This window comes from Linepithema humile, chromosome 3, assembly GCF_040581485.1.
Source record: "Linepithema humile isolate Giens D197 chromosome 3, Lhum_UNIL_v1.0, whole genome shotgun sequence".
Taxonomy (NCBI): Eukaryota; Metazoa; Arthropoda; class Insecta; order Hymenoptera; family Formicidae; genus Linepithema; species Linepithema humile.
The window spans coordinates 12,443,997-12,456,174 of record NC_090130.1 but is presented as its reverse complement, the minus strand read 5'-3'; the positions used below and the strand labels follow the sequence as shown (position 1 = coordinate 12,456,174).

Sequence of the window (12,178 nt, the reverse complement as noted above, 5' to 3'; positions counted from 1 at the left end):
GATATCTGGAGTGAGAGGCGAACGCAAAGACAACTCAATAATTAAAATTTAACAATGATGTATTTCAGTGATTTGGTTACAAGGGTAAAGATGCTTATATTATTCGGCCGGAGCCGATACGGCGGAAATAGTTTGATACAGTAGTAAGACCATTCGCCCTATAAATTCGGTAGCAAGAATAGAGTTCGATAACTACATAAAATCTCGGGAACGCGATCACGATTATTCGCCGCTGATCCGACTATATACAGCAAACAAATGACTTATATTATGACCATCCGACACGGCCGGTGAAGGCCAAATAAATACTCTTTGAACGACGGTAGCCTAACGGCCAGAAGTGAGATGTCGCGGAACGGCTATTTTTCGCGGGCTTTCACGTTTCTCGCCGAGACGCTAACTTTGCGGTAACAGCAATCTCGCGGAGAACGTTCCCGAACCAAAATCCGCCCGCGGACATTCACCCACGGTACTTCCGGTACGGTGATAACGCGATAAAAAAAACGGTAACAAAACGGTATCGCAAGAAAAACGGTAACAATCGGTATTTTCAAAAAGAAACGGTAACGGAAAGACGGTAGCAATCGGTATCTTCAAAAAGAAACGGTAACGGTAGGACGGTACGGTAACAAAACGGACGGCAAACGAAACGGCAAACGAAAGAGACTGTCGGCGCTTGATTCCCGCAAGGCGGAGAGACTTTTACGCGATATCCGGAGCCGGCTGGACACGCGGTAATTGAGCGTCAATACGCGCTCACGGTATCAAAAATCTCGGTTAGTTGTGTGAGAGACACTAAATACAAAACAGACTCACGCTATCAGCCATAACCGGACGGAACTCTACGGCTATCCGAGAGGCGGCTTACATCGAGTGGACGTCTTCGGCGTCTTCGGCGTCGTTGGGCTGAGTCCTCGTGATCGTCCTTGCGCACTTGCGGCACACCGAACAGTGACAATCCTCGGCTTTGCACGTAGGTCCCTCTCATCTCGCGTCGCCTTCCTGCGCATCCTGCCGATTTTCCAAAAAGGGGGGCCCCTGAGAACCGCCCACAGTTTATCCAGGGCGCCCCCCCCCCCCCGCTTTTTGTGGTTTCCTCAAATCCTTCGGCCGATAATGTGTTGATGAGTCGATGTTCCCGGAAGAGACTGGTTAGGCTGGCCGGGCCATGCTCCGGTCCTTCTGGGTGCAGCATCTTTGGAGTCCTCGAAGCCGTCTGCAGCCGGGCGAGGTCCGCTGCTGCGTGTCTCTGCGCTTCTTTGATTTTGTGGCTAAAACCAAAGCGGAGTTAGATAGGGCTTGGATGGCGGAGGCGACGGAATCGCGGTACCTGACCTTTTGCTGTGGGGTCACTAACGCGTGACACCCGTCGATGATCCCCCGGCGTCCGGTCTCCATGGCGATGCTGCATCTTCGCCCTGAGGCACAAAACACGCAACGCCGCCCGCACGGGGTCTCGCCTTACAACTTAAAAACGATCTTAACGTTACAAAATGAGAACGACATAAAAAAACAACGCGTACAAATTGTGGAGTCTCGCGGGTTGCTCTCTCCACGCGAGGAGCAACACCAGGACTCTTTGCTCCCTCGGCCGGGCTATCGCCCTTGTGACGGCGCTCGAAAAGCGTCACGTCACAGTACATAGGATATATTCCGAGGATGTGCAATACACATTCGTGGCATGTACATACATGAAGTACATTCTATGTATGTACATAGTATATACAGTACGTTTTTTAATAATAAACAATTTTTATTTATTCGGATATTTATCTACCCAATTTTTCAACAATTAATTTATCTAAATTCTCTGTGTTGGGATTCAGATATTAAACTGATAGAAAAAGTTATTACATCTCCAAATTGAAAACTTCAATATTATTACCCGCCTTTTGCTAGTTTTATATAGTTCTCATGATTAAAACTTAAATACGAGATAGATAGCGCATAATGCGTCACATAGCGGCAAGCGAACGAACTAATGACTGATTCTATGTATATCCATACGATATCCTATGTATGATATCCTATGTACATCCATAAATGTACCTACATCAGCGTATATCGTATGTATGTACACCTGGTCACAGAAATGCCTTAACACATGAACTTGCACATGTGTCAAGGCATATCGAGTCGGCGTGTTTCGACTCTACATATTTTTACATCATGACTGGTTGAACATAGCAGCAATACTGTTTTGGCTGTTTCAAAGCAACTGGAGCAATTGACAAATGAAAGTTAATATTTATAATATTTATATTTATATTTATATTTATATCAATATTTATTAATGGTGGAAAACGAGTTAATATATATACTAAATGATGAAGAAAAGTGTAATTATTTATCAAAATAAGAGGAACTTATATAAAGCAATTAACAGATTTGAAAATATTAGTATGATAATAAGAAAAAAATAAGTAATATTTTGATTTAATAATATTAACTGTGACTTATTTAAACGAATATTTTCACTTACATGAGAAGTTTCAAAATTTTCAGCAAATTCTTTGACTATACCACAATCACATGCTAATACTTTCAAATCTGTTAATTGCTTTATATAAGTTCCTATTATTTTGATAAATAATTACACTTTTTTTATCATTTAGTATATATATTGCTCGTTTTCCATCAACAATAAATATTCATATAAATATAAATATTATAAATATTAAACCATCAATAAATATTGATATAAATATAAATATTAACCTTTACTTGTCAATTGCTCCAGTTGCTTTGAAACAACCAAAACAGTATTGCCGTTATGTTCATCCGGACAAATATCGATTTCGGACAAGCATCTTTCCCGACGATGCGTTGCGTTACGTCTACGTACCGCGCAGATCGTTCTCCAGCGTATAAAAAGTATGCACCATCGCTCGCGAGACAACAGTTGCGAGAGACTTTTTCACGATGAAAGAAGCGGCGTCGGACGGTGCAACGAAAACCGCTAGACGTTCGATCGGAAAGAGAAACGTTTGTCTTCTAGAGGCGCTGTGTCATCTGAACAAAAATCAACGCAGCTCCTTCCTGCGAACCGCGGACGAAAAATTTATTTGATGTATTTGCGAATGCGTTTTCAACACGCTCAATGGTAACGTTGCGCTCGAACGGCGCGAAAAAAATCGTCTGAGCAAATACAAAACGACGCTACGTCGTATCGCGTCAAAGCGTGGAAATTAGAAGAATAAAAGAAAGCTATTGGTACAACGAGGTGGATTCTTATCCTATATTATCGTTCCTCTATTAGAGGCCTTATTTTCGCGAATCATAGACAAGGTGACGGCTTAAAACACAAGAGAGAAAATAATATCGAGTGTTATGAAAAGGGCGAAAAAAATGGTTTTAATTTCTACGGAAAATCTCGAGAGAATGCAGCGTCAATTGCATCAACCGACTACCGACTACGGCGCACCGCTCGTGGAAAACACCGGACGAAAGCGCTAATAATAATAATAATTATTATAATTCCGTACGAACACCCGGAACCGCTCTATCCAGACTCGATGCGGAGATGAGTCGAATTCTTAATTCGCCCTATCCGAACGACGAAGCCGAGAGATGAAAGATGTACAAAGAGGTTTTTTGGCGATATCTTCACTTTGTACGAGTAGCACGCGGACGACGAAATCAAGACGCGCGTAACGCCGAGGAAAAAGAAGAGAAAGAAGAAAAAGACGCGATGGACACTCATGAAAAAGTACCGCCGAGCGATCTCACGGACTCATTCGCTCCGGGCTCTAGTCGTGCGAGAAGCCTCCCGAAAGAACACGACGCGAGTCTCGGGGTGATGAAAAGCGTCGAAAGAATAGTGGAAAGCGTACCGAAATCTTACCGTGCCGAAGCTCGCTTACTGACAAAACGCTTGCTCGATAAAGCATCGTCGACTAGAATTAACTGGGATGAGTACGGAGTCGTGACCATAGACAGTAACGTCGTAAAAGATTCAAATATCTCAGACTTGATAAACGAGGCGATGCGCGATAGAAAAACCGTGAAAGCCGCGGGAAGAGTTCAGTTTGCGCGATTACTTCACGACTTGAACATTCTCTCCGCACTAGTGAGAAATAAAAAATTATTAACAGCCGGTTCTTCGCAAAATATCGCGAAACTTACCGGTCCTGCGGCGAGTTCCACTCCTCAGAGAAACACGGATTCTCCACCAGCGAGACGCCTCTTCGAATGGAGTTGAAACCGTGTGAGCTTCGGCGGACGCGGAGTAGCTCGCCGGAATCCAGGTTCGGTCGGTTGGGGGTATGTCAGTGAAATAAATAAATGCTCGTTTGTAATAAAGTAATGAAACAGCGTTTATTAAGCAAGATGTTGATATGATTTGTTTCGAATGATCTGCTTCAATGCTCGTGTGTACATGCGAAGCGTGTGCGAAATGAATTTGAAAGAGTATACAAAATAGAAAAATATCGGTGCGATCGGTATATTAACGGTGAAATAATTAATAAGTGACAGAGAAATAATTCTTTAAAGCAGCGTAAAATAAATACAAAGCAGCGTGGAGATAAATGCGAAGTATCGTCGATAGTGAAATAATTATTGGAGCGTCGGTGAAATAATTATTTAAGGCGGCGTAAAATAAATGCGAAAGCAACGTGAAAATAAATGCGAAGTATCGGCAATAGCGAAATAATTATTTGATCAACGGTGAAATAATTATTTATGCGGAACTATAAAATATGACGCGAGGCGTCCTGGTGCGGTCGGCGAGAGCGCAAGCGCGGGCGATCGTGTCGCAACGGTTGGTACAACGCAATGCTTGTCGGTGAGTGCGTTCGTAGAGTATCCCGAGTCTGTTCGATCGTAGATCGATGCGGACTATTCGGCGGCGCGGATTGGTCGACGCGGTTTTGCCTGCCGGACGGATTACGGATTTGAAATCCCGGTGAATAAACGCGATATAAGGACTTAGGCTGCCGATTACGCTCGGCGGGAGTACGAGGACGCTCGTACAAAGGCGGAATTTTAGAACGGCGACCTGGCTAGGTACGCGGAAATGCCCGCAATACGAAGTTCGGTGGCCTAGAGGAGCCAAGTACGCTTGGCGGGTATACGAATATTCTCGTATGCGGGAGTCAAGAATACCGAGGACGCTCGGCGGTACACGAGGATACTCGTGTGCTGGAACAGGTATAAAATCCGAGTATGCTTGGTTTGGACTACGAGGACACTCGTAGAGGGATGTTCGCTGTCTATCAGCGAACGGAATCTGGTGAGAAGACGTACAGCCGGGCCTCTTTTATACCCGGCTAGCAGCCGAATGGTTTCAAATCGGCAAGCATCGGCGGTTTCGGCGGCGAGTCCCCCACAAAACGGAATTTCGGAACGGTCGGGTGTGGGGGATTTTCGGCGGTTGACCGCCGTTGTTACGATAAGAAATTTATCGGCGCTCGATGCGCCCTTGGTGGGCTACGAATGATGGACGGTCCGTAGCCGTAACGATGCAGCTTGCGGGCTGCACCGTTACAGTGTAAATTGGAATGACGGCTCTTGAAAAATTGTACTACGATCCCGCGCATTATGCTGGCTATTCGGCTGTCGATAATTTGTTTCGCGCGGCGAATTTACCTCGTAACAATGTCGAGCGATGGCTCGAAGCGCAAGACGCCTACACACTGCATCGTCCATTGCGACGGAAATTTCCGCGAATGCATTACAACGTAACGAATATCGACGATCTGTGGGAGGCAGATTTGATCGAACTCCGAAATCTCAAAAGTTACAACGAGGGATATCGTATTTACTCGTGATTATCGATGTACTTAGTAAATACGTCTGGGTAGAACCATTACGCGACAAAACGAGTAATTCTGTAATGAAAGCTTTTCAGAACGTGCTCTCGAGAAGTAACGGTCGCGCGCCCGTATACCTACAAACGGACAAGGGTAAAGAATTTGTCGGGCGATCGCTACAAAAGTTTTTGGAAAAAAATGACATTTGTTTTCGCGTAGTCCGCAATCCGGATGTCAAAGCCGCCATCGTCGAGCGCTTCAACAGAACGTTGAAAGAACGAATGTGGCATTATTTTACACATAAAAATACACGACACTACATCGATGTTTTGCAGAATATCGTAAACGCCTATAATCACACCCATCATTCGAGCACCAGAATGCAACCGTATGCTGTTACGAGAAAAAATGCGCGTATCGCGCGTGAAAATATAACGCGCCGATGGAGGAGCAACGGCGAAGCGAACGAAAAACGCCGAAAGGCTAAATACCACGTCGGTGATCACGTTCGTATCAGTAGAGCAAAAGTCGTCTTCGAGAAAGGATACGAGGCGCGGTGGAGTGAGGAGATATTTCGAATTCATCGCATACTCGATTGGCGAAAACTACGTGTGTACGAGCTGAGCGATTTAGCGAGAGAAGTCATAGACGGCATTTTTTACAAACAAGAATTGGCTCGGGTTGAGAAAAACTTGCAGGAGGAGGAGTTTATCGTCGACCGTGTGATAAAAAGCCGGGGTCGCGGTAATAATAAGCAGGTGCTGGTTAGCTGGCATGGTTATCCCAGTAAGTTTGATTCTTGGATCCCTGCTTCGAGTTTAACCTCGCTTGTTCAAAATGAGGACGGATCAATTTCTCTTGATTCTTCCTAGCAATAGCAGCATGCGTTATTTTCCGCACAATGCAACCACTTCCTTCACCACAGAATTACCTCAACCTATACACTTACACGGAGAATGGGAAGTCGCGCTTAACGAGATCCAATTTCCCACTACTTTTTTACACATAAACCACGTTGAAAATGTCATTAGATTCGTCAATATTGAAAATGCACACGAGACGAGGAAAAACGGGGCGCCGTTAAGAGGATGCTGGAGTGCCTGACGAACTCCGACGCGAAAGCGCCATCATTTCGATGGAACTAAAAATGAGAGTGATATTATCGGCATAAGTCATAATCTAAGTATGAATGTATTGTGTATGCGTATGTGTGGTGCGTGTATATATTCGCATATTATTGTATAGCGCCTCTCTGATATTATCCTGGAACTAATCTTTTGTTATTTTTTCATCTGTTATACCGATATTGGACGCACACGTATGTAAAAATAGTCGGACAAAAATATTTTTTACATTAGACTTTTCAGCCCAATTTTAATGGTTCCATAACATTCTATTCTGCAGTCCGCAATTCGCGCTGCTCTTATTCGGTGTATTAAAATCGTTAAACTTTTATAAAAAGCTAAAATTGATAGCTCTAAAAGACATGTTATCCTAAGAGTATGTCAATAAAAATTAATGTTATAAATAACTTTATTTTTCCGACTTTTTTCGACTAACGCGAATTCCCTTTTTGTGTGCTCTTTAATCCTGCAAAAGGATTTTTAATTCTATGCAGGCAGAAAAAAGCTGTATTTGTTAGAAAAAAGTCAGGAAAAATACAGCATTCATGTGGTAAAACAGAACTCCAGCATCCTCTTAACGTCGACGGAAGGCGTAATTCTGAATGGTATTTACAAAAATTTCGAGGAACTTATCTCCGCTATTAATTCGGCTTGCAAAGATGCGAATTCGCATAATAATTTGAAACTAGAAGACGCTAGCGGCGGTAAAATCTTGTTCGACATTACATGCAATCTGATTCATCATATGAACGTTTCCGATAATTTTCTACGAATACTCGGCTGCGGCGGGGCCATACCAACGCCTAGCAATCGCCTAGAAATCGCATATCATACCACGCTCACTGCGACTAAACCTAATTCCAAAGATATTTTTACAGCGCCTTTTATTAAACTCGGGTTTAAAACGGGTTTAAAACAAGGAGTGCGCGCTGGAAGTTTTTATACCGTCGAACCGCACGGATTGCTGCGCGATATTCCCGATAAACTCTTTGTTTATTGCGATATTTGCGAACCTTATATAACCGGCGATGTGCAAACTCCACTTCTTCGAATAGTACCGGTCGAGTTGCAACATTACGGACATTATTACGCGTACGGCGCGAATCAAGTGAAACATTTCTCCGTCCCGCATTATATCCCATTACGACAAACGTATTTCCGCAGGATTGAAATAGATATAAAAGATCAATTCGGAAAAAGAATACCATTCTAATCGGGAACGCTAACGGTGACGTTGCACTTTAGACGTTTCCAGTAAGAAAAAATCAGTCGGAAAAGCCGCTCGCTATGGCTAGACCGGAGGACCACGAATATTGCGATAGCGGAGGTAGGAGCGGAGGAATCACAAGGGTTTTCGTCAGAGCACCCTATCAACGAGGACACGGAATCGGTAGTTTTCTCGGAGGATTATTCAGGAGGGTGCTTCCTTATCTGAGTAAAGGTGTACGAGCGGTTGGTAAAGAAGCTTTACGAGCTGGCGTTAACGTGATGGAGGATGTCGAAAATAATACGTCGTTTAAGGAGGCGGTCAAATCTCGTCTCAAGGAATCGAGCAGAAATCTAAAAAAAAAAGCCAAAGAAAAAATAACTAGCTTGATGAAGGGAACAGGTTATAAAGTATCCGCGAAAACAGCTGCGCTTCAGTTTCCTTTCTTCAGTCACGTAAGACGCAACGCTGTTTCTAAGCGCCGTCGTCGTCCTCATCGTCAGACGAACAAAAAGAAATCGTCGAAGAATAGCAACGCGCGAAGAAAAATCATGAACAAAAAAAGGGCAACGAAGAAAATACGCACGGCAGGTAGAAAGACCAACAACAAAAAAAATCCATCCACAGGGCGCTGTCGTCGAATCAAGAAACGCAGTGTAGCCGACATATTCTCTTAATCGACGTGTGAATTAGGAATTTACGGAACATGTCCTTTCTTCATACACATTCAAACGAGTGCTTAAAGAGTGAACTCGATCTCTTTTCTTTACCGCCTACACAAACCAGCATCGAGAGATCGCAATGGATTTATTACAAACCCGTAACGTCGCTCGCGGACGACGCGTCTATAGAATTCGTCATACCCGGCCATGGGGAAGATTATCTAGATCTCACACACACCATGTCTTCGCGTACGCGTAGAATCTTCCCCCCTAGCAGGAGGCGGTACCGCCGCTGGCACCCCCGAGTTCAAAGTAGGCCCTAAATCATTTACTGCATTCCATGTTCAACCAAATCGACATATACTTTAATCAAAAACTCGTGTCACCCCCAAACAACGCTTACGCATATCGGGCTTACATTGAGGCGTTATTAAATTATTCTTCACCCGCAAAAAATTCCCATCTGACCTCCTGCCTGTGGGACGCGGATACCCCGGGTTTAATGGACGCTCTCCTAGAGTCGCAAGCCACGAATCAGGCTCTCGTGAGACGCTCGCGTTACATTCGAGATGGACAGGCGCTAGATCTCATAGGTCATCTTCACTGCGACGTTTTCAATCAGGATAAATTTTTAATCAACAGGGTGGAAGTTAGAATGAGGCTCGTTCGCTCGAAAGATTCGTTTTGCCTTATGGAATCTAATTTGGTGTCAAAAATACGCCTTCTAGACGCTAGTCTGCTCGTTAGAAGAGCAAAGATAAGCCCTGGTGTGTTACTCTCGCACGCGAAAATGTTGAGTAAAACCACCGCCAAATATCTTCTCACAAAAGTCGAGGTTAAAACATTTACGATTCACGCCGGACTCGTAGGAGAATCGATAGATAATGTAATACTCGGACAACTGCCGAAACGCGTAATAGTCGGTTTTGTCGATAACAAAGCGTTTAATGGCGATAGAAAATTGAATCCGTTTAATTTTAAAAACTACGGTATAAATTTCTTTTCTCTGTATGCCGATGGTATGCAAATTCCCAGTAGGCCGTTACAATCGAACTTCTCGAAAGACGAAAAGCTTTACGTCGAAGCCTACCACACGCTCTTCTCGAGAACCGGCATTCACTTCTTGAACGAGGGAATTCTATAAGTAGAGAGGATTATGCCCAGGGCTACACTCTTTTCGCTTTTGATCTTACCCCCGACTTGTCCGCTCATTGCGCCGGACATTGGAATCTCGCGAAACATGGTAGTTTGCGATTAGAAGTGAAATTTGATAAGGCGCTTACCACGACCGTTAATTGTATCGTTTATGCAGAGTTCGATAATATTCTAGAAATAGACTCCTCTCGACAAGTTATCGTCGATTTTGGCGGTTAGGTTTTTATAACGTCAAACCCCCCACCTCTATTACTACTACCACTACTACTACTACGTACATTTTTCCCTAACGTCTGTTTTCTTAAATAACGTGTAAAGCAGCGGAAAGAGATTCAGTTTTGTTCGAGACACGAACGGCGTCGCTTTGTTTGAAAAGAAAGAGCGAGTACTTGGACATAACCATGGATATAGTCATCGATATACAGGGTTTCCGCGATGCCGACGAGAAGTTTATTCCGAAAGAAGTGGCTGTTGTCGCGCTTAACTCCGCAATCATCGGACACTGGATTATGACGCCTCCCTATCTTTTTGACGATTTACCTGAAAAATCGAGACGAGAAAACAACTGGCTTTCGCGAAATTATCACGGAATCGAGTATTTCGATGGCGAAACCGACCTAAAATGTTTTGTAATACAACTGCGAAAAATAGCACGTCGAGTGCGCTACATCTATAGCAGGGGGCAAGAAAAGGCCCGCTATCTGAGACGTCTACTTTCCAGAAACGTATATAATCTAGAAAAAATTTCTCCGGCGTTTAAAAATATGTCGGAAGACAAAGAGAGCGGACATCGGTGCTCTCACCACGGTTTTCGATTTTGCTCTACAGACAAATTTCTTTGCGTGTTACGCAACGCCGGCAAATTGAAACGTTGGATAGGCGCTCAAAACACCAGCAGTGAGTGTAGCATCGTTTCGAGCTGCGATGATCTTTCTCATAAAAATTGGAGCATAAGCGAAAAAGCTGACAGCGGCGTTTTTATGAAAAAGAATAAAAATCTCGATATAATTCGCAATATCGAGGCGTGGCGTAACGCTACGGAAAAAAAGAAGAAGAAGAAGAAGACAAGAATCAATCACGTAATTACATTGCAAAAGATATACCGTGTGTAAAGAAAGAAGAATATCCTACCGATAGCAACGCTCAATAAACCATTTCCTCACAATCATTCGAGAACGTCTACTCTACGCGAAAGGAGATAAACCCCTGCGACTCTACTATACAAATAATTCCTCGCGCACGAGCACCGTCTTGTTACGCGAAAAATGAATTTACTGGAAATCTTACATGTGTTGTGTCGTCTCAATGTCAGATATGCAGGAGTCTATCCTGCCGACAGACTACCGAGGGTGTGGACAAGGTCGACAGCCATTGTCGCTAATACAGACGAGCATGATCGCCCCGGAAGACACTGGGTCGCCTTTTACATCGACAAGCACGGTACCGGCACATATTTCGATAGTTACGGAATCCCGCCACACTCGGATCAACGATTTCATCTGCGACTTCGACGAAATTCCACCACGTATCGATGGAACACCGTGCAGCTACAAGGATTTTTTTCGCAAACATGCGGCCAATATTGTTGCGTGTTTCTTTACTATTTGTCTCTTGGTTACAACCTTGAGCAATTTCTTCGTCTTTTCACCGATGATTATAACCAAAACGACAGACTGATAGTATGCTTATATCGCAAAATTTTTCATTGTAAAAAAAATGAGCAAACGAAAGTACGTACAAGTACTTGTTGTAATATTCAACGATGTATTTTTAAAAATTTCAAATAAAACATTTTATTTTATATATTTAACATTTCTCGATGCATGCTTTGAAATAATGTTTGTAATTCATACATTAATGTATACTTTTATCATTTATAATTAAATTTGATTCTATTGAAAATCATAAAATGTATAAACTTTATTTTGTCAGTTCAATTATGTATTCTTAAGAAAAATTCCAAATAAACGATTTTGTATTCCATTTCTCGTGTTTGTTTCCTTCCTCTTTTCGCATGTTCCTGCACTCGTCAATCCTTACAGCGCGCTCAATCCGCGGGGTGGCTCATTCCGTTCACGAGATATCGCTGCCACCTTAACCAGCATGCCGAATATCAGACTAAAAGTCGTCCGATCATTCGTCGCTGCGTTCTTTTGTTCGCTATACCGGCGCACGCTCTATACCGTTTGCACCCCCTTAGTCGTCATCTCGTCGAATATCGGTCTAGCAGAATCCACCGTTTGACTCCGTCGTTCTTTTGTTCTCCCATACTTGCCC

At 43.4% G+C, this 12,178-nt stretch overlaps 1 protein-coding gene across 1 annotated transcript; it reads left to right on the top strand.

Annotated features, from left to right (window-relative positions):
- Positions 1–9,086: 9,086 nt before the first annotated feature.
- On the top strand, positions 9,087–9,890 carry LOC136998943 (uncharacterized protein F54H12.2-like). Its single transcript, XM_067352330.1, has one exon. It carries the CDS (start codon positions 9,087–9,089, stop codon positions 9,888–9,890), a length of 804 nt encoding a protein of 267 aa, XP_067208431.1.
- The last annotated feature ends 2,288 nt before the right edge of the window (positions 9,891–12,178 follow it).